The 23,370-nt window shown below is 37.8% G+C and overlaps 2 protein-coding genes across 3 annotated transcripts; one reads left to right on the top strand and one right to left on the bottom strand.

Moving 5' to 3' along the window:
• Nucleotides 8,798–15,004, top strand: LOC104787054 (probable ethanolamine kinase). 2 transcript variants are annotated; one of them, XM_010512552.2, is made up of 11 exons: nt 8,798–9,113; nt 9,468–9,559; nt 12,086–12,192; nt 12,490–12,595; nt 12,976–13,098; nt 13,215–13,306; nt 13,675–13,759; nt 14,019–14,124; nt 14,222–14,288; nt 14,464–14,556; nt 14,643–15,004. In XM_010512552.2, exons 1-11 carry the CDS (start codon nt 8,962–8,964, stop codon nt 14,763–14,765), a joined length of 1,146 nt encoding a protein of 381 aa, XP_010510854.1. In that variant the 5' UTR covers nt 8,798–8,961; the 3' UTR covers nt 14,766–15,004. The 2 variants fall into 2 exon arrangements, with proteins under 2 accessions (XP_010510854.1, XP_010510853.1); XM_010512551.2 differs by lacking the exons at nt 8,798–9,113; nt 9,468–9,559 and adding exons at nt 11,156–11,469; nt 11,824–11,915.
• On the bottom strand, nt 18,482–20,007 carry LOC104787053. Its single transcript, XM_010512549.2, has 5 exons — nt 19,610–20,007; nt 19,258–19,363; nt 19,104–19,156; nt 18,888–19,019; nt 18,482–18,803 (listed from the first exon to the last, which is right to left on the bottom strand). Exons 1-5 carry the CDS (start codon nt 19,934–19,936, stop codon nt 18,594–18,596), a joined length of 828 nt encoding a protein of 275 aa, XP_010510851.1. The 5' UTR covers nt 19,937–20,007; the 3' UTR covers nt 18,482–18,593.

The following is a 23,370-nucleotide window of genomic DNA, read 5'->3' as shown; positions in this document are numbered from 1 at the left end:
TTATATATTCAATCATTTAAAATACCAAGCATTAAACAAACGATTAAATTTAAAGTCCTATTATACATCCTCCATGCACAGTCATAACCAATTATAAACATTGATATATCTTTAATTGGGTATAATTTACCACACTAAGTATTTCGAAAGGCAAAATGCAAAAGTTTGGGAGGTATATCATTTAAAGAATGATGATAAAAGATTTATCGGACTACCAACCAAAATGCAACCTCCATTGGGGACTATTAGGATAGTAAACCGGGTTTAATTAACTGGTTTATATCTATTGTATAGTTTATGTAGGATTAAGCATCCTTTTATTTAATCCTAATCTTGTATATAAACAAGTGTAATCTCACATTTACAGATTAATGAGAAAACTAGTTTGTTCAGTTAGTATCTTATCCAGAACTTAATATGGTATCAGAGCAGAGCGATACACTGACACAAGCTTCCGCCATTGATTCTCATTCTTCTCGAGCTCGTTTCTGTTCATTGATTCTACAGCCATGAGTGCTCCTATCACTCCGCTGATCTTTGATTTCGTTTTCCAGCTTTATATCGCTGTGATTAAGTTTTTCTTTTACGGGCTCGTGTTCTTGCTCTTTGTTCGTACTCTTTGATTGACCTAAATTGGCGCTGGTTCTCTTCGATTTGCTTAATCCCAGCTCAATCTTTCTATAATCTTTGATTCTTTTGATCAATTTCATCTTTACTCTTTACAATGGCTTTAAATCCGCAAAATCGTCCTGTAACTCCTAATCCGACCTCTGAATCGCGTCGACCTACTGATCAGTACGAGAATCCGTATTTTCTTCATTCAACGGATCATGCTGGGATGGTTTTGGTTTCGGATCAGCTCACTACTGGCTCAGAGTTTCACTCTTGGCGACGTTCTGTGCGCATGGCTCTTAATGTCAGGAATAAGTTGGGCTTCATAGATGGAACGATTCCTAAACCTCCCGATGATCATCCTGATGTAGGTTCTTGGTCACGATGTAATGATATGGTGATTACTTGGTTAATGAGTTCAGTTTCTAAGCACATAGGTCAGAGTTTACTTTATATGGCTACTGCATCTGCGATTTGGTTGGATCTTATGTCTCGTTTTAGGCAAGATGATGCACCTAGGGTCTTTGAGATTGAAAAACGGTTGAGTACTTTACAACAGGGATCTATGGATGTTACTACCTATTATACAGCATTAGTAAACATATGGGAAGAGTTGAAAAACTATATTGATGTTCCTGTTTGTACTTGTGGCAAGTGCGAGTGTAATGCTGCTCTTATGTGGGAGAAATTGCAGCAGCGTAGCAGGGTTACGAAGTTCTTAATGGGGTTAAATGAAGCTTATCAGCCCACACACAGGCATATCTTGATGTTGAAGCCCATGCCTTCGATTGGAGAGGTTTTTCACATGGTTACCGAGGACGAGAGGCAGAAGAATATTCAGCCTGCCACCAGGATTGATAATGTGGCTTTTCAAGCTTCTGGTCCTTCTGATAATGTTGGTTATAACCCTATGGCGCCTTCTCCTAATGGCTATTTTTCAGGACCTACTGATAATACTGCCTATGCTGCTTTTCGACCTCACCAGAAGCCTTATTGTACTCATTGTAACCATGTTGGTCACACCATTCAGAAGTGTTTTAAACTTCATGGATATCCACCTGGTCATAGGAATGCTCAACGACCTCCAGTGCAGCAAGTGTTATCACAGTCTGCTCCACCTCGTGCATCTTTTCCAATAGGAAGACGTCCTCAGTTTCCTACACAGGCTCAATTCCAACAAGCTCAGAATCAGTATCCGCAGCCACAATATTCTCAACCGGGTGCAGTTGCCAATGCAGTGCTCAATTCTGCTTCTTATACACCTGCCCCAGCACAAGTTGCAACTAATCTCGATCTGAGCAGTTTTACTTCTGACCAGATTCAGAGTTTGATTCATCAACTCAGCACCTAGACCAAGGCTTCAGAGCAGCCGTCTTCTAATCCATCTGCTACGATAACTGAGCATGGTGCTATGGCTGCGACATCTTCTTCTGGTAATGTTACAATTGAGTTTCCTTCTTCGAGTCTTCGTTTTGAAAACAAAATTTTCACTTTTCAACATCAGTGCCTTTCTTCTCTTTATATTGTTCTACCCAGTGGTAGTTGGATAATTGATACAGATTCTGACCTTTCCTTGTTTAGTGAGACTTTTCCAGTGACAGGTGTAACAATCTCACTCCCTAATGGCACTAGAGTTGCTATTACTCATATATGCACTGTACAAATAACTCAAACATTGATTTTGCATGATGTTCTTTATGTTCCAACTTTTAAATTCAACTTGATAAGTGTGAGTTCTTTGGTTAGACATGATAATTGTTCTGCACATTTCTATACTGATTCTTGTTATATTCAGGACCATACTCGGGACTTGATGATTGGTAAAAGTTTGCTATTCAGGACCATACTCGGGACTTGATGATGGAGCATCATGACATTTCAGCATCTGCGAATTCTGTTTCAGCATCTTTTTCTGGGTCCTTGCAAGTCGATGGTCGTGTCTGGCATCAACGCTTAGGTCACCCATCTTCTGCCAAGTTACAATATATGCCGGGTACATTACCTATGTCTATCTCTAGTTCTTCTTCTCATGATCATTGTGATATATGTCCCTTAGCTAAGCAAAAGAAATTACCGTTTGTTTCACATAGTAAACTTTCTGCTTTACCATTTGATCTCATTCATATAGACACTTGGGGGCCATTTTCTGTAGAATCTATAGAAGGATATCGATATTTTCTCACTATTGTAGATGATTGTACTCGAATCACCTGGATTTATATGATGAGGAATAAAAATGATGTTCTTTCTATTTTTCCGTCTTTCGTTAAACATGTTCAAACACAATATAACCCTGTCATTAAGATTGTTCGTAGTGATAATGCACCTGAACTTGGTTTTTCTCAACTCGTTAAAGATCATGGTATGATACATCATTTTTCATGTCCTTATACACCGCAACAGAATTCGGTTGTAGAACGAAAGCATCAGCATCTCCTTAATGTTGCTCGTGCACTTTTGTTTCAATCTAATGTTCCTCTATGTTACTGGTCTGATTGCATTCATATTGCTGCCTTCTTGATAAATAGAACACCCTCTTTGGTTTTAGACAAAATGTCACCTTATGAAAAAATTTTCAAATAAAAACCAGATTATAGTTTCTTGAGATCTTTTGGTTGCTTATGCTATGCTTCTACTTTAGCTAAGGATCGAAATAAATTTACTCCTAGAGCTGAACCATGTGTTTTTCTAGGTTATCCATCTGGTTACAAAGGTTATAAGGTTCGTAATCTGGAAACTAATGTTGTTCATATTACTCGTAACATTGTTTTTCATGAGCATATTTTTCCTTTCAAAAATGTTACGCCTTCTCTTCCTACCATTGATTTGTTTAGTAAAATGGTTTTACCTTTGCCTGTTTCCACTGAGATTGAACTTGTTGAAGATACACATTCATTGCCTTTGTTTGTTCCTGTTCCTGCATCATCATCATCATCCTCATTACCGTCATCATCCTCTAGTGTTGTTGCTACACCGGATGAGACTGTTACAGTTGCCACAGGACAGGTTGCACAAACCAATGACAGGCCACTACGCCAAGCTAAAGCACCAGGTTACTTATCTGACTATCATTGCAATCTCACAAATACTTCTTTTTCTAATTTGACTTCTCTTGATCTTTCTATGTCTGATTCCTCTTCTTCTTCTATTATCGCATTATGCAATCTTGCTCAGCTCTCTGATAATTTCTCTCCTTCGGATCATCTTGTTGTTTATCCTCTTGATTCTGTTCTTACCTATTCCAAATTGAGTCCTTCCTATCAATATTTTGTTCTTTCATGCTCAATTGAATCGGAGCCGTAGAATTTCAAGCAGGCCATGGCTCATCCTCATTTTCCCAAGGCTATGGATGTGGAGATTGTTGCTCTTGAGCAACTTGGGACTTGGAGTGTTGTATCTTTACCCCCTGGTAAGACGGTGATAGGGTGTAAATGGGTTTACACTATCAAATGTAACATAGATGGATCTATAGATCGTTATAAAGCAAGATTGGTAGCCAAAGGGTATACTCAAATGGAGGGGATTGATTATATCGATACTTTTTCTCCTGTTGCTAAGCTTGCTAGTGTTAAACTTGTTTTGGGTTTAGCAGCTATACATGGATGGACACTAACACAGATGGATGTGACTAATGCTTTCCTTCATGGGAGCTTAGACGAGGAGATCTACATGAGTCTTCCACAAGGATATACTCCTCCGGGTGGTGTACAACTTCCTCCTAATGCGGTTTGTCGACTCCATAAATCTCTATATGGTTTTAAGCAGGCTTCTCGCCAATGGTACCACTGTTTTTCTGGAGTGATCCTTGGAGCCGGTTTCTCTCAGTGTCCTGGTGACAACACTCTGTTTGTCAAACAACGAGGAACACAATTTATTGCTCTCTTGGTGTATGTTGATGACATCATGATTGCTTCTAACAATGATAGTGATCTACAGGAGCTTAAGACTGTCTTGCATGCTGCTTTCAAAATCAAAGATATGGGCGCTCCTAAGTTTTTCTTGGGATTGGAAATAGCTCGTAATAGCAGTGGTATCTCTGTTTGTCAACGAAAATATGCTCTTGATATCTTGGCTTCGACAGGGTTGTTGGCTTGCAAACCTTGCAGTGTTCCTATGAATCCCAATGTTCATTACACAAAGGACATGGGGACTCCTCTTGATTCTGCTCGAGCTACATCATATAGAGAGCTCATTGGGAGATTGCTTTATCTCACCATCACTCGGCCAGATATCACATTTTCTGTCAACAACTTAAGTCATTTCCTCTCTTGTCCTGCGGATGTGCATCTTCAAGCCGCATACCAGATTTGCCACTATCTTAAAGGTAACCCTGGTCAAGGACTCTATTATGCTGCTAGCTCAGAACCTTGCCTTAATGCTTTTTCTGATGCGGATTGGGGCACTTGTCCTGAAACTAGAAGATCTATCTCTGGCTTTTGTGTTTATCTGGGCAAAAGCTTGATTAGTTGGAAGTCTAAGAAGCAGCAAGTTACTAGTCGTAGCAGTACGGAGTCAGAATATCGCAGCATGGCTCTTGCCACTTGTGAACTCTTGTGGTTGAATCAGTTACTCAAAGATTTGAGGATTACTGTCACTTCGCCAGCCAAGTTGTTTTGCGATAACAAGTCGGCTATTCACATTGCTACAAATCCCGTGTTTCATGAGAGGACGAAACACATCGAAATCGACTGTCATACCGTCAGAGATCAGATGAAGAACAAGTTCTTGAAGCTCTTTCACTTCTCCAGTGCAAACCAACATGCTGACATCTTGACAAAAGCTCTTCAACCGGGTCCTTTCTACTCTCTTCTTGGGCGCATGTCTATATCAAGCCTCTTTCATCCTTCACATATTTCGGTTTCAGAAGCTTGAGGGGGTGTATTAGGATAGTAAACCGGGTTTAATTAACTGGTTTATATCTATTGTATAGTCGATGTAGGATTTAGCTTCCTTTTAGTTAATCCTAATCTTGTATATAAACAAGTGTAATCTCACATTTACAGATTAATGAGAAAATTAGTTTGTTCAGTTAGTATCTTATCCAGAACTTAATAGGGACTCCCATGTTTACTTTGTAACTCTTGCCTGGAAAGTCGAGATCATCTTTTCTTCAACTACAATTTTGCTTCGTCTCACTGGGATCCAATCGCATCAAGATGTCGGATCCAACCAACCTCCTCATGGGATGTCACTTTAGGTCACATGCAGTCTCTTCAAGGATCAAAAACAAAGATACGGCTCACTCTTCTAGCTTGACAATGCTCTCTTTACCTACTCTTGGAAGAATGAAATCATAGACTCCATCGCTGTAGAAACAGAGTTTCTCACAATGAATTTGTTTGAAGGGGGAAACAAATTCAATAAAGAAATCTCTCTTAAAATCGGATCAAAGCTAGAAAATAAAAAGGGATAACGTGGAAAAACTTCAATCCAGTTAGCCCTAATTTTCTCTCCCAGGCACGAACATCGAGGCGCCGTTTCAACCTTCCTCCTCCGACGCCGGTGGGCTTTCTGCTCGCCGGCATCGGGAAATCTCGATTACCGCTTCTCTTTCAAGTTTCTACTATCCCTCTACCTCGATCTCTAATTCTTTTTTCCCCTTTTTTAGATCTTGTTTACTCGCTAAAAACCCTTACCAAAGAACCCAAACGGTAACAAAGGCGTGTTCTTCTCCAAAGCTAGACGAAGGTGGAGATCGACAATCTCTACCCTTTGCGACACTATCAGCCTGTTTGCCGGGAGTTTCTGAGTCTCCCTGTTCCTCATTTCCCAGATCCGGAGTTCGACCCGCCTCTGTAGAATCTCCTCCTTCCTCACCACCCGAGTCTTGCGTGACAAAGATGACGGCGACGGATAATGATGAGTTCTACATCATTGCGTTTTCCCTCCGAGAGTGGTCCCCCGACTCTTCTCCCTGTTACCGCCGTACAACTGGTGATCCAGATTTTCATTCTCTAAAGAACAGGTCTGCTCTTAATCACCCTTTGTCTACCCTTAGCCAACATAGGTTGTGTTCCCTGAAAGCTTTTGTCCGAAGACTGCAAATAGCTCATAACATACCTTGGTTGCTATGGTTATACAAACAGTTTTTGAGAACCCTGCCATTAGTTTCACCCAGCTTTACGGAATATGAGTTTATAAGCTTCACATCGAAAGGTTGTTTGTGCCAAACTCTTATGTCTATGAGAACCTTGCCTAGTGAAACATCTAGGATTCATACTCATGTTGTGAAAGGCTTGAAGAAGTTCGGCATTATGATCATGTCGCTAAAGAGCGGTGATTACCGAAGCTTCTTCAGCCCTTGTTTCACATACCCGGTTCCTGATCCCACTTATGTGCTTTTTAACCTCTTATGGTATACGTTTTATACCCTCAAGAGCTTGGAACCTAAACTTCACCCACCCCCTTTCAAACAAACCCTGTCCGTGTTGTCCAACACTAAAGCGATCAAGCCTACTCTGCTTTTTCTTTGGTCTTACTGGCTACATGCTTTGTGTGGATTTCTTAATCTCCTTGGCCAAGGGCCCCAAGTGAGAGAGAACCCACCTGTATTGTTACAGTTTGACCTTTATCATTGGCATATGGTTTTAGTTTTCCTTGGAAGATCTGTTTGTATTGGCATAAAGTCTTATGGTCTATCGCCCTGCTCCCCAATTTACTCACTCGACGACTTCAAGCCACTCTACTTCAATACCTCCTCCAGCTCTCGGACCCTATGGTTTGAAGACTGCCTTTGGTCCAACGGAAGATACCTTCTGACCTGGGCTCTACACCATCCTACCTTGGACCCTACAACCATGGTCCCCGGAATCTCTGCCACTGCACTTCTAGTGTACCTCGTCTTGACGAGCGTCTTGGCCTTGAATCCCTCTACAACGTCTACGCGTCTTTTGACCTTGACAATTCTGTCATCCATCGTTTCACTCGATGATGATCTTTCGAGTATCCATGATCTCTCATGTCTCTATTTGCTTCATTGCATTTGCTTCACAGCTCTCATGGTGTTCACCTCGAAATTTTTTACTTTCTTGTTTATGGTATTGGGGAATACCTGCTCTTGTAACTCTTTAAACTTTGGGATCTTTGAATCTCCTCTTTATACCTTGATTTGATTTGAATGAATGAAATCATGTGTTTTCCAAAAAAAAAAAAGAAAAAAAAAGCTAGAAAATAAAAGGGAATTAAAATTTATTAATGAACAAGCTAGGGTTTTGCTCAATATTTTTAGAGAATTAAGTTATTGTATTAATTGATGGATGTTTTACAAGGAGGGGGATGCCCCTCTATTTATATGTTGGCTTAGATTATAAAATATGTTTACTTTCATGATACTCTGAATTAAAATCAGAAAAGTTTCTTCTTCTAATATCAGGTTGGTCTTGAAGCGATCTGGAAGTCGGCTAGTTACTCTTGTTGGCCCGGTCGACTTCGTTGGACTCTCATCGAAGGTCCAATTCGCCGCTCTGATCAAATTCCCAGATTAGATAATTGGTTTGCTTTTGGTTTAAACTGGTATATCAGGGTGCTAAATCTTGCACCAACAATCGCCATACTTTCCTATATATCTACGGGAGACACTTCTTCGCCTCATAGACTCCATCATTCGCAGCGTAAAACCCAAACCTTAATTTCTTTTTAAGTTAGTTTTACGAGTAAAGCTTGATTAAAGCCTCCCAAGTCTTTAAAACCCAACCAAAGCTTCATTTCTTTTGGATTGACATATTTTCTTCCACGAAACCCATGCAATCCCGTTTATCCTCACAAGAACTCCATCAAAAGTAGCGACTAGGGTCATCACATTAGTTAAAATTTAACACTGATTTTTAGTGAGTTTAAAGCAACACATTAGTTTAATTTTACAAAATCTCTTTCCCTCTCCTAACAACAAATTCTTGGATATATTTTTGTGTAGTGTCCATAATATTTTTTTAATATCAGTTTTTAAGTAAGTACCATCGTGATACCAAACGTGATGATTATTTAAATCTGTTGACCAGAGACACACACACAATTATATATCGCTAACGCAAAGCAAATGATATGTTTTTTTTCATATACACTTGGTCAAAAGGATACTAAAACAATTCACGAATAAACCAATTCCTTGGAAACTTGTACGGCACATGTTAAAATGACGTTATCCCTAATATCAAAATGCCGACATACAAAAATATAAAAGTAAGATGCGTTAAATTAGGGGCCAAAAAACAGAATCAACATTAATTTGAGATCTGAAAAAAGAAAAAAGAAAAAAGGAATCTTTATTGTTGTTGTTGTTGAAGAAGAAGAAGAAGAAGAAGAAGAAGAAGAAGAAGAGAAAAGAAATTTCATTGAAAAGGTTGAAACAAAATGGGAGCTGCGAAGAATAATAATAATATCTGGGCATTAGCCAACGCCGAAGATGGAGGAGCTAACGGCAACGACAACGCCGAACAGATTCCATATTCTTCGTTCGTCGTCGATACGTCTTTGCCTCTTCCTCTCATGATTCCTCGTATCATGTTCGTCTTCGTTTCCTCCTTTTTCCCAATTCTCTCAATCGTTTCCTTTGTTCCCCGTTTTGATTTCGATTTGGGATTGACGACCTAGATAGTTGGCTTTATTTGCTATTTGCTTTACACTTGGATTTGTTTTTATGGAGGCTTGTGGTTGTTGTAAAGCGCTTTGTGATGACATAGTGAAAGTGACGAGATTAAAATAACATAAAAGCAACAAAACAACAAAAGTGATTAGACTGCTTGTTATTGTTTCGTTTTCATGGAGTATTACAAGTCAGAGAAATGAATACGAATGTGGCATGAGTCTTGAACCTTTTTTTATTTTTTTTTATTTTTTTTTTGCTCCTTTCTTAACAGAGAGCTATGTAAAGATCTGTTCAAGAATTGGCGAGAGCTTAATGATTCACTCTTCTCTGTCGAGAGAGTATCAGGAGGCATCACAAATCTATGTGAGTTTCCATTTATATCACAGTTATTTCCTTTACAAGTTTACTTGTCAATGTTCATATTCTACCTTGTTGCAATGTTGGGTTTTCAATTGTTTCATTAGAAATGTGTGTTGGAATTGAACTCAGCATTGTTTTCTTACATCTTTTATGTTATCTTCTCNCTTCTGACCTGGGCTCTACACCATCCTACCTTGGACCCTACAACCATGGTCCCCGGAATCTCTGCCACTGCACTTCTAGTGTACCTCGTCTTGACGAGCGTCTTGGCCTTGAATCCCTCTACAACGTCTACGCGTCTTTTGACCTTGACAATTCTGTCATCCATCGTTTCACTCGATGATGATCTTTCGAGTATCCATGATCTCTCATGTCTCTATTTGCTTCATTGCATTTGCTTCACAGCTCTCATGGTGTTCACCTCGAAATTTTTTACTTTCTTGTTTATGGTATTGGGGAATACCTGCTCTTGTAACTCTTTAAACTTTGGGATCTTTGAATCTCCTCTTTATACCTTGATTTGATTTGAATGAATGAAATCATGTGTTTTCCAAAAAAAAAAAAGAAAAAAAAAGCTAGAAAATAAAAGGGAATTAAAATTTATTAATGAACAAGCTAGGGTTTTGCTCAATATTTTTAGAGAATTAAGTTATTGTATTAATTGATGGATGTTTTACAAGGAGGGGGATGCCCCTCTATTTATATGTTGGCTTAGATTATAAAATATGTTTACTTTCATGATACTCTGAATTAAAATCAGAAAAGTTTCTTCTTCTAATATCAGGTTGGTCTTGAAGCGATCTGGAAGTCGGCTAGTTACTCTTGTTGGCCCGGTCGACTTCGTTGGACTCTCATCGAAGGTCCAATTCGCCGCTCTGATCAAATTCCCAGATTAGATAATTGGTTTGCTTTTGGTTTAAACTGGTATATCAGGGTGCTAAATCTTGCACCAACAATCGCCATACTTTCCTATATATCTACGGGAGACACTTCTTCGCCTCATAGACTCCATCATTCGCAGCGTAAAACCCAAACCTTAATTTCTTTTTAAGTTAGTTTTACGAGTAAAGCTTGATTAAAGCCTCCCAAGTCTTTAAAACCCAACCAAAGCTTCATTTCTTTTGGATTGACATATTTTCTTCCACGAAACCCATGCAATCCCGTTTATCCTCACAAGAACTCCATCAAAAGTAGCGACTAGGGTCATCACATTAGTTAAAATTTAACACTGATTTTTAGTGAGTTTAAAGCAACACATTAGTTTAATTTTACAAAATCTCTTTCCCTCTCCTAACAACAAATTCTTGGATATATTTTTGTGTAGTGTCCATAATATTTTTTTAATATCAGTTTTTAAGTAAGTACCATCGTGATACCAAACGTGATGATTATTTAAATCTGTTGACCAGAGACACACACACAATTATATATCGCTAACGCAAAGCAAATGATATGTTTTTTTTCATATACACTTGGTCAAAAGGATACTAAAACAATTCACGAATAAACCAATTCCTTGGAAACTTGTACGGCACATGTTAAAATGACGTTATCCCTAATATCAAAATGCCGACATACAAAAATATAAAAGTAAGATGCGTTAAATTAGGGGCCAAAAAACAGAATCAACATTAATTTGAGATCTGAAAAAAGAAAAAAGAAAAAAGGAATCTTTATTGTTGTTGTTGTTGAAGAAGAAGAAGAAGAAGAAGAAGAAGAAGAAGAAGAGAAAAGAAATTTCATTGAAAAGGTTGAAACAAAATGGGAGCTGCGAAGAATAATAATAATATCTGGGCATTAGCCAACGCCGAAGATGGAGGAGCTAACGGCAACGACAACGCCGAACAGATTCCATATTCTTCGTTCGTCGTCGATACGTCTTTGCCTCTTCCTCTCATGATTCCTCGTATCATGTTCGTCTTCGTTTCCTCCTTTTTCCCAATTCTCTCAATCGTTTCCTTTGTTCCCCGTTTTGATTTCGATTTGGGATTGACGACCTAGATAGTTGGCTTTATTTGCTATTTGCTTTACACTTGGATTTGTTTTTATGGAGGCTTGTGGTTGTTGTAAAGCGCTTTGTGATGACATAGTGAAAGTGACGAGATTAAAATAACATAAAAGCAACAAAACAACAAAAGTGATTAGACTGCTTGTTATTGTTTCGTTTTCATGGAGTATTACAAGTCAGAGAAATGAATACGAATGTGGCATGAGTCTTGAACCTTTTTTTATTTTTTTTTATTTTTTTTTTGCTCCTTTCTTAACAGAGAGCTATGTAAAGATCTGTTCAAGAATTGGCGAGAGCTTAATGATTCACTCTTCTCTGTCGAGAGAGTATCAGGAGGCATCACAAATCTATGTGAGTTTCCATTTATATCACAGTTATTTCCTTTACAAGTTTACTTGTCAATGTTCATATTCTACCTTGTTGCAATGTTGGGTTTTCAATTGTTTCATTAGAAATGTGTGTTGGAATTGAACTCAGCATTGTTTTCTTACATCTTTTATGTTATCTTCTCATGATGGCAGTGCTCAAGGTTTCTGTGAAGGAAGACACAGATAGACAAGTATCTGTAACAGTTCGACTTTATGGGCCTAACACGGAGTATGTTATCAACCGTGAGAGAGAGATACTGGTAATTTCCCTTATTCATATTATGTGATAACTGATAAGTCCCTACCCCTTGTGTTCTGTTCCTATGTTTTGATGTCGTAGTTTGCGTTACCAAGATTTTCTATGTTATCTGCATTATTTGTCTTCTAGTGATGTCAACTTGAAGCTTCAGCCTTACATCCAATCATGGCAGAGTTTTTGCTCGTTTTTTTCTTGATATATCAAAGGTTTCTCTGCTAGTGTTCCTGTTATTTCTCTTGCATTATTTGAAGTTTTGTCATTTGTCTTTTTCGTTATCTGCTCCTCTCATCTTCAATAGGCTATCAAGTATCTCTCGGCTGCCGGATTTGGTGCCAAGTTGCTTGGTGGATTTGGAAATGGCATGGTGCAATCATTCATCAATGCAAGAACCTTAGAGCCATCAGGTAGGCATTTTTAATTCCTGTAGCGGAATATAGAATGTCTCTAGAAAATATAAATTGTCTCTTGTTATTAAGTGGATTACCTGGAAATTTCAAATGGTTAGTAAAATCAAATGAAGGTTTGACTCCACAAGAAAAAAAAAAGAAATGGATAAGGTTCAATCCTTGTGAAGAATACTTCTATTTTATGGAATTAATCTGAAGGAAGTTGCTTTAAAGATTTGGCAATGCTCCTCAGTAACATTGGTGGAACACATCATTAAACTATGGACTTTCCAGTCGTGTGTTTCATTTGTTTACTGTAATAAAAGGGGAAGAGCTGCTCAGTCGAATTCTGTTTTATGCACTTCAAATGAATCTCATTTCTCTTTTGTTGTGGGCAGACATGAGAGAGCCAAAGATTGCTGGGGAAATTGCCAAAGAGCTTGGAAAGTTTCATAAAGTGGACATACCAGGTTCCAAGGAACCTCAGTTGTGGGTTGATATCTTGAAGTTCTATGAAAAAGGTCTTACAATTTATTTTTGTTTTGATTACTGTTATATTTTTTTCTCCTTTAATGAGCGTTGGCTACAAATCATCTCATATGCAATTTCTATGTCTGCCCTGTACCCTTACTTGCAGCATCTACTCTTAGGTTTGAAGAGCCTGACAAGCAGAAGCTCTTTGAGACAATTTCGTTTCAAGAACTGCATAAAGAAATTATTGAACTCAGGGTATTTCCTTTTCCTCAGTAAATTTTTTGTATTTCTGCCCTGTGTATGTGGTCTTGATGTCTTATGATACTCCATTGCTGGTGTTTGAAAAATCAACTTGTCAAGTTATTCCTGGAAACCAAACAATACAAGTAATAGTATATCTTTAATGTTGGAATTTGTAGTCATTTCTGTTGCACAGAATGACAGAAACAATTGTGATGTGCTAAATTGTGACCATCTTTGAATGATGTCGAAGAATTGGTCCTCTGGTGCTTCTCCTATGGCAGTAACACTTGTTCAAAAATCTGCAAATGTTCCTTTCTGTAATCTAAACTTTATTCTCTGCTTTGGGTTGATAATATCTGCCAATTCTGATGATTGATCAGGAATTCACAGGCTTACTTAACGCACCTGTGGTGTTTGCTCATAACGATTTACTCTCAGGAAACCTGATGCTGAATGACGAAGAAGGTAAGAAAATTCCTTCTTCTCTGTACATCTTTCAGCTATTATGACAGACATAGGTACTAAAAATTGGGGTCACTTACCAGAAAAATTGCATTTTAGTTTAATTATTGATGTTAATAGTGAGATGGTTCAATACAAGATCCCAGAACCAACTTTAAGAGTTGTATAACAATGATATTTTGGTTTGGCTTAAATGATTTATTCTGTATTGAAGTAGTTACGATAATTAGATTCTAACTTGATTCTCTTTATCCATATATAGAGAAACTATACTTGATTGATTTTGAGTATGGATCATACAACTATAGAGGCTTCGACATCGGAAATCACTTCAATGAATATGCAGGATACGACTGTGATTACAGCCTGTATGTTCTACTTCATTTCCTTCTTCGGTTGTTTCTATAAAAAAAATCCTCAACAGATCAGAGCATAACTAACTGCGTGTTGTTGGTTTCTTCGTAGGTACCCAAGTAAAGAGGAACAATATCATTTTATCAAGCATTACTTGCAGCCAGACAAACCAGACGAGGTAAGAACATAACATGCGTTTGGAATCAAGACAGTTTGTTTTTAATAGATACATAGTAATATGTCGCAAAACATTACTTTTGCGTTCTTTTGAAATAAGTTTGGCTATTGCAAAATATATATTGCCAAGTGCAAAGCTTAAGAATTATATATATATAAATTGCTTGTGTAAACAGGTCAGTGTTGCTGAAGTAGAATCAGTCTTCGTAGAGACAGATGCATACAAATTAGCTTCTCATTTGTACTGGGCAATATGGGCGATCATCCAGGTGCGCTTGTTAAATCATCTAGTATATTGCTTTATGATAATAACTTGTATTAAGCTAATGTAACTTGTACAAATTTGTTGGAACAGGCAAGGATGTCTCCCATTGAGTTTGAATATTTGGGTTACTTCTTTTTGCGGTACAACGAATACAAGAAGCAAAAGCCTCTTACCTTTTCACTTGTTAGATCGTACATGTCTGCATCTGTGTAGCCTTTGGCCAAAATGGTTAAATATTTGTCTATTTTTTTTGTCGTGTTGTTATCAATTCTTGTAAAATTTGTTTGTGTTCTTTGTACACCTTGTATGGTTTGTATCAATGAACTTGATTTGTGGAAGTAGTGGCGCTTTATATGAACAATCACCCACAAGCAAGGTGCTAAGGATGATGACTGAACAAATGTAGTGATAATAATCTTCTCCCACACTTTTATAGTTAAGAGTGTTCGAGACGTGACAACAATTTGTGTGTTGCAAGATCTAAAACCTGAATGAGGCAAGTTAACTTGCTCTATACAGATACATCATTGGCTACTAATGCTGATTGGTTACATCTTTAAGATAAAAATATTCCAAAAAGTTTTTAATAATTAAGAATTTTAGGAAAAAGAACTCAAATTCAAGTATATTGTTGTTATAAATTAATTTTAACCTTGAAAGTATATGATAACAACAAAATTAAATGACAAATACCCTAAAATAGGGAAAAAACTAAAAAATACTCCGATCTATTTTTTAAGATGTTTCTACATAAACTTCATTTTTGAATTATTGGTGGACGTGAACCACTAAAATAGTAATAAAACAAGTTATGTAGCCAATTTTTTATATCATACATTGCAAAATTTTCCAAAAATTGCGCTGGTTGACAAATATTACAATATTTTAAATTTATGTTTAAATGTTTTTAAGGTGTGTGTCTACTAGTTTATATTTAGGATATAGTTTTTATAGATAGAGTTTAGTGTTTGAAACGACCTGACCTGTTTTTTTTTAAATAGTAAATAATAAAAATAATAATAAATATTTCACAGCTAGTGATTCCATACCCACTAGCCAGCTAACCACAAACACACAACCGCCGATAACATAATAATAATATTAAACCAATAAATATCCAATAATTAAATAACCAATATTAAACCATAGCAAATATCCAATAACCAAACAGCATGAAACATAGAACCAACAACCTAGCAATGTTCTAATTACTTGATTCTAGCAACCTAACAATACCAGAAAACAACCAACCGAGTCCCTAGCACATCTTCCTCTTCATTGCCTTGATTCCACGATCACATTTTGCCTTTACCTGCACCACAAACACAAATTGAGATGCATGAGTATTTTATAAACACTTAGTGTGACAATCTTCCCATCTACTGAGCTATACACACAAGCAACTGAGATACCAATGTCCAAAACAATCAACAAACAAAGCATACAAACCAGGAAACAACACATAGTCTCGCTGGAAGGGAGGTGTCGACCGACACTGGCTCTTGGTGTCGACCGACACTACCCCACAGTGTCGACCGATGCTTGCTCACTGGTGTCGATTGACACTGCCTCTGCAACCGCGTTCTGCTCGAAGCTGAGAGTCGAATCTCGCTTCCAAACTCCTCCAATACTCAATCTCAAATCCATATGAATCCGTAGGAACCCTATAGCAACCATAACAAGCAAGAAAACACCACAAACAACACCAAACAAGCAAGACAATTGAAATCTCAGGCTTAGATAAGCCATGGTCATGCACTCACCTCTTTGTAGGAAGTTTCTGACCAACAACGACGAATCCAACCTTCTTAGCAAGCTTCTAACACATTCCTAGCTTCAGATCTCTCAAGAACAGCCAAGAAATCTCACCAATCCTCCCAAAAACTCAAGAACTCTTCTTTTCTCTCTTTTTCTTTCAAAACGATGAAACGGCGACAACAAAAACTTGCCAAAACCCTTCTGGTCGACAGTTCACTTAAATACTTCGGTTTAATGGTTTTTCTTAAACCAAACCGACCCAAATCGATAATTAAATCGAACTGGTCGAACCAAAAATTAATGGTGTCGACCGACACCACCAATGGTGTCAATCGACACCCATCCCCAAAATGCACATTTTGGTTCGCGGATGTTACAGTGCTTAATTTTAAACATGGTGCTATAATGCTATTTTTTGTACTATGTATATGATACACATATTAAAAAGTTTATAACACAACATAATTTTATTTTTATAGGTAATATAATTTTATTACCTATATATATATATATATAAAGGTAATATTATTTTATTTTATTTTTTTGTAAAAATTTATGTTAGATCTCATCACTAATTTTTCTTATAAAATAATTATGTTGTCAAGTGGTCACAACACCACCTCTGCGACCAATTCCACCAGAGTTCGATTCCACTAAGTCGCGTTATCCCGCGTAGTAGGGATTGACTATGGATCAGACCTTGTCGATTCAATGATGACAAAAAAAAATATGTTGTGTTTCAAAACTATTTTGTATTTGTATCTGTTTATATTTGTATCATCTATATAGTTTTCAGTTTAAGATTTTATTTCTTCAAAATATTTAATTTTCAAGTCCAAAACTACAAAGTTGATAACACTCAAAATTTTTATTAGATTTTTTAACAACTATAATAACAAAACTTTCTGCAAATTAATAAAATATCATAGTCCCAACATTACTAATTTATTAAGGCTCTATTATATAGTAAACCAAGAGATAAAAAAAGATAAGAAATAGACGTATTTCCATAACATAAACATTAGATGCAAAGAAAGATAAAGAGAGAGAAAAAAAGAGATAAAGAGATGGAAATGAAGAACATACAGTAAAACCTCTATAGTTGGGATCATGAAATCTATTAATTTATAGAGATTTTAATTTCTTGATAAATTAATAATTATTAATGTATAGAGACTTTTCTAATTTGTTAAAAATACTAAAAAAAACTTAAAATAAGAATTAATCGTCATAACTAATATTTTTATAGAATTAATTACACGAAAAATAACAATTATCATGTTTTGAAGATAACACTTAAAGATTTTGATATAGTATAAATATTAGAAATGAACTCTAATAAAAATTAATGTGTATATATATATATATATATATATTTATATACATATATTTTGATTATTTTATATAATTATTAATTTATATTATTGACGGGACCATATATTTATAAAAGTTTTTTTTTTAAGTTATTATCTTATTATATTATCGAATTGTATCCAAGATTACACTAACCCAACTTGGGATCTTAGAAATATATTAATTTATAGAGATTATTAATTTACCGAATATTAATTTATAGAGGTTTTACTGTACATAGCTGTCTTAACCCCTACCTACCAATCTGAAAATTGTCAAGAAAAGGTTTGTACTTTTTTCTTATATGCTTTAAGGCAACTTATGATAAATAGACTGAGGAGTCTCTTGTAACTTTTTAGTATGTCCAGTGAATCTTGGCAAATATTTAGTTTCTATAGATCATCAAGCTGTGGATGTTACACACTCTCTTTGGTCTAAGGTTTTAATTCATTTCAACAATCAACATCTTTCAGGAAAGGAAGCATGGAGGAAATGGAGGTCTTAATTAACAACCGGCAAAAGAAAAGCAAGGTGAAGAATCTTTACTTGGCATGAAACATATTTCTCTCTTTTCTATTCTTAACAACTGTTGAGATGTTTTAGGTATAGCAATAGCGGAAATAATGCTTGCTCCTGCTCCACTGTGCTTAAAAAATCAAAATTTTGCAGAACAAGAAGAGCCCTAGGCTTGAGGAATGAATGAAATAAGGCAAGTAAGGTGAAGGGACGAGAAAATTAGCAGCTTATATAGAAGAAAGAAAGTAATGGTAAAATCAAAATGTTTTCGATGGCTTTGGTCTAGGTGATATGACTGCATGTATGGTACTAAAGTTATATATTTAACAGAGCCTTAGCAAAAATACAATTAGTAGAGTTAGGAGTAGACTCCAAATTGTAATTGTTTAATTAATGAGAGTTGAGCCAAGAAAACTATAACATTACTGAACCTCCCACTAACTGGTTTTCTAAGTAGTTAATCTGAGGGACCAGTTCTTGTGGCGGGATCAACAGCTTCTCTGTTCTAAGGGTTTCACCATATGCCGCAATGAGCAGTGCTTCAGCTCGACCATGATCCTTCTTCCTCTTAAGTAGCGAACTAAGCGATGGAAACAACTCCGCTGCAACTCGTCTACTATCGTCCTGTAACAAAATATAAAACCTTCGTCAGCATTTGAGAGATTTGTTTTGAACTCACAAAAGTTTGACAGTAAAAGATCAAACCACCTTTGTGCTACTCCCACTGGCAAGTTGAAAATGCCTCTTCCATAAAGATGCAGAAACTGGAATGACACAAAAACCTGAAGCAACAAGTGTTCCTATCCATAACCCATATCCAAATCCTCCACTATACCAACCCTATGACACAAACACAAACATTTTAGTTTCAACCAAAAAAAACACACCAAAACTCAAGAAAAAGAATGTGCGTTGTGCATTAACCTGTTTTCCATCTTTGGGAAACGGATTCGATTGTTCTATATATACTCTGCTACCTACATTATTTGAACACAAAAGATGTAATATTTCTACCAATATTCTAACCCAAAGAACACAAAAAACAACAAAGTGACGATGTAAAAACAAATAGTCTTACCAGAAGGTACATCTAAACTCTGAATCAATTGCACAATTGACTTTGCGTCCAAACGTTTTCTTACTCTTTTCCCAACTAAAACTGGGATGTGAGGTGTATCAAAAACCTACTCCAGATTTAACAAAACAAAATCAACTTCGGTTAACAAAGTCTGAGTCTATCAAAGGTTTCATAAGATTTCCCACAGATTACAATTGAACCATGTAAACTTAAAACTGTTCTGTAATAACTCAATCAACTCTGGTAATAACTCTGATTCTGTTCAATTGAAAAGATAGATACTTTTTGTAACCCTAATCAATTGAAAAGAAGAAAAAAAAACCCTAAAACGTTCACCAGTCTAGTGACTAACCTGAGCAGAAGAAGAAGAACCCAAGTGGTCAAATTTAAGAAGAGCCAAGGCACCGGACAAATCAGGGTCAATTCCAATGACGCAGCTTGACTCAGAACTCTGCTGAGTCGTATCTTCGTCTAGTGAGGTGAGAGAGAGAGAATCTAACCATTTCTCCTTCATTAACGCCGCGTCGATAGCTTTCGTCGTAGGGAGAGCGCTAAACGCGAGACATCGCCGGCGAGTGAACGGAGCTGTTAAAGACGGCGAATGAGAAAGGAAAGGTCTGAGCTTTGAGAAGAGACTATGCATCTGTGGCAGCGAAGGTTGGCCGGACAATGTCGTCATTACCAGACGAAGCCCCAAATTAGAGCAAAACTCAACCCCGTCTCAATTTTCTCATATAATATTTTTTGGGTTTTTTTTTTTTTTTTTTTTTTTTGCAAGTTTGCCATTGACCAAAAAACAAAAGGAAATACAAAATGTCAAAAAACCATTGATTCGAAGCGTGTTAGAGCGTGGAGGGAAGCTTCGCCATGCATCTTCCTTTGTTGGTTTCAATACAATGATTCGTCACTGTGGTTTATTAGAATTTCCTGCGATAGGTAATAGCTTGTCTTGGCGGGGCTGGCGGAACAAGAAGCCAATTCGTTGTCGTCTTGACCGAGCTTTAGCTAATGAGAAACTTCATGATCTTTTCAAGGATTCCTTCACGGAATATTTATCAATGATAGCTTCGGACCATAAGCCGGTTTTAGCTTCTCTGGAAGACAAAGTTCGGCGAGGGAGGAGCATCTTTCGGTTTGACCGACGGTGGATTGAAAAAGAGGGCTTCTTTGGAGCTATTTCAGAGGGTTGGGCTCATGGGGAGACAGGGAACAATGGAAACTTAATGGACAAAATAATAAAATGTCGCCAAGCAATTTCCCGATGGCGGAAAGCGCAGGCCCCGTTTGGTCGGGAAACGATTGAGGACTTAAAGTCTCAATTGGCAACTGCCCAGGCGGATGACTCTGTATCTGTTGAGGTTATTTCGGAAATGGCTTGGAAGCTGCGTGAAGCTTATCGGGATGAAGAGATTTATTGGTATCAGAAAAGTCGAAGTCGATGGATGTGTTTTGGGGATCAAAATACAAGCTATTTTCATGCCCAAACGAAATTAAGGAGAGCTAAAAATCGCATTGTCGGGATGCATGACGAGGCTGGACATTGGGTTACGGAGGAAACTAAGGTTCAGGATATAGCAGTTTCTTATTTTCATGAGGTCTTCACATCCACAGATCCTACGGATTTTGAGGACGCATTGGGTGAAATAAGCACTTCTATCACAGGAGAAATTAATGAGACACTGACTCAACCAGTCACAGAACAGGAAATCAAAGAGGCTTTGTTTATGATGCATCCTGATAAAGCTCCTGGACCGGACGGTATGACGGCTCTTTTTTATCAGCGTGCATGGGATACGGTTAAGGCTGATTTAAAGCTTTCGGTAGAATCTTTCTTCTAGGGTGATAATTTTGACAAACGCCTAAATAGGACAAATATTTGTCTTATCCCAAAAGTGGATAAACCGACCCGGATGATTGAGTGGAGGCCTATTAGTTTATGTAATGTTGGTTACAAGATTATCTCGAAGATCTTATGTCAGCGACTACGTAAGTTCTTGCCAGCATTGATTTCTGAGACACAATCGGCGTTTGTGGAAGGACGGTTAATTACGGATAATATCTTGATTGCTCAGGAGATGTTTCACGGCCTCCGCACCAACCCCTCTTGTAAGGGAAAGTTCATGGCCATTAAAACAGATATGAGTAAGGCCTACGATCGGGTAGAATGGACTTTCCTTGCGAATTTATTGCGGAAATTTGGATTCTGTGACAAATGGATTTCGTGGATCATGTGGTGTGTGACATCAGTGGAATACAATGTTCTATTAAATGGTCAATCCCATGGATCCATAATTCCTTCTAGAGGACTTCGTCAGGGAGACCCCTTGTCACCTTATCTTTTTATCCTTTGCACTGAGGTTCTCATTGCAAATCTGCAAAAAGCAGAAAGGTCTAAACTTATTACGGGGATCCGGGTATCGACTGCTTGTCCGGCGATTTCGCACTTACTATTTGCAGATGATAGTCTGTTTTTCTGTCGGGCCACGAAGGAGCAATGTGAAGTTATCCTAGGGATCCTCAGACAATATGAACGGGTTTATGGACAGCGGATAAACTTCCAGAAGTCTTCGGTTCAATTTGGACACTCAGTAGATGCAGGCATACGAGAGGAATTAAAAGGCATCCTGGGTATCACCACTTTGGGTGGCATGAGCTCTTACTTGGGAATTCCGGAAAGTCTTGGTGGGTCGAAAACAAAATTTTTTTCCTTTGTTCAGGATCGGCTGCAAAAATGGGCTGGTGGATGGCCTGCTAGGTTGCTGTCTCGGGGAGGGAAAGAGGTCATGGTCAAATCGGTTGCGACCGCTGTCCCTACTTTTGTTATGTCCTGTTTTCGTCTTCCGAAAACAGTTACACGAAAACTTACTAGTGCAATCTCTAATTTCTGGTGGAGCTCTTCAGGGGAAACACGTGGTTTACATTGGATTGCTTGGGACAGGCTGTGTGTTGATAAGTTGGAGGGAGGTTTGGGTTTTAGGTGTCTGGATGATTTTAATACCGCTTTGCTGGCTAAGCAGCTTTGGCGGTTGATTTCAGTACCAGATTCTCTATTTGCAAAGGTTTTCAAAGGCCGATATTACAGGCATTCTGATCCATTGGATCCAATTAAATCTTATTCTCCATCTTATGGATGACGGAGTATGATTTCTGCTCGCTCTATGGTGAACAAAGGACTCATTAAACGGGTAGGATCTGGGGCTTCCATTTTAGTATGGTCTGACCCCTGGATTCCTGCTCAATCCCCGAGACCAGCATTGCGTTCAGGATCGCCAGTCGATCCAACGCTTAGAGTTGAAACTTTCATTGACAGGACTTCGCATTCCTGGGATTTGGCATCGCTTTCGGCTTCTTTCGAGCCGGAGGATGTAGCCCTTATTTCTGCTTTACCCCTTGGTAATCTGACCACACCGGGTAGCTTGGGTTGGCATTTGACAAAAACTGGGGTATACACCGTTAAATCTGGATATCAAGCTTTGCGTCAGAAACCGGACAATGATTCCCTTGTCTCCGGTCCCAATATTATTCCTCTACAGGCTTTTATCTGGCAAATTCGGTGCCCACCAAAACTTAGACATTTTTTATGGCAAGCAATTACGGGTTGTATGGCGACAACAGCTAATCTGCGGCGACGTGGACTTAGTTGTGACATGGAGTGTGCGATTTGTGGAGGGGTGGAGGAGACCGTTAATCATGCCCTTTTCTTATGTCCTCCGGCTAGGCAGGTTTGGGGATTGTTGAAACAACCCGACCCCTTTTTTTTTTTTCTTTTTAATAATTAAATACAAGATATAATTAAGTATCCCATACTACTTAATTAAACAAACCAACCCACACACGGTAACCAACCAATAATAAACCAACATCCAATTACATGCACAGCGGAAACATATCAATAATACAAAACCAATACAATAACACTTCTATCCATTCTATCCAGCAACCTAACATATCTCTATCCAAGGTTCCATCCTAAACAATATAACAAAGACCAACAACACACAAACGAGACCCTAGTTCATCCTCCTCCTCATCGCCATGATTCCACGTCACATACCTGCACACCACAAACAACAATTGAGATGCGTAAGTATTATCATAAATACTTAGTGAGGC

This window comes from Camelina sativa, chromosome 5 (assembly GCF_000633955.1).
Source record: "Camelina sativa cultivar DH55 chromosome 5, Cs, whole genome shotgun sequence".
NCBI classification, from domain to species: domain Eukaryota; kingdom Viridiplantae; phylum Streptophyta; class Magnoliopsida; order Brassicales; family Brassicaceae; genus Camelina; species Camelina sativa.
This window is presented reverse-complemented; position numbering and strand designations above follow the sequence as displayed.

What these genes read in the sequence shown, in the direction of transcription:
- LOC104787054 (XM_010512552.2), top strand. Translation starts at nt 8,962, where the DNA reads ATGGGAGCTGCGAAGAATAATAATAATATCTGGGCATTAGCCAACGCC. An exon ending in CTCATGATTCCTCGTATCAT is followed by an intron (nt 9,114 to 9,467) that starts GTTCGTCTTCGT and finishes CTTTCTTAACAG; the next exon opens with AGAGCTATGTAAAGATCTGT. An exon ending in GATGCTGAATGACGAAGAAG is followed by an intron (nt 13,760 to 14,018) that starts GTAAGAAAATTC and finishes ATCCATATATAG; the next exon opens with AGAAACTATACTTGATTGAT.
- LOC104787053 (XM_010512549.2), bottom strand. Translation starts at nt 19,936, where the DNA reads ATGACGACATTGTCCGGCCAACCTTCGCTGCCACAGATGCATAGTCTC. An exon ending in TTCCCAAAGATGGAAAACAG is followed by an intron (nt 19,020 to 19,103) that starts GTTAATGCACAA and finishes TTTGTGTCATAG; the next exon opens with GGTTGGTATAGTGGAGGATT. An exon ending in CCAGTGGGAGTAGCACAAAG is followed by an intron (nt 18,804 to 18,887) that starts GTGGTTTGATCT and finishes ATTTTGTTACAG; the next exon opens with GACGATAGTAGACGAGTTGC.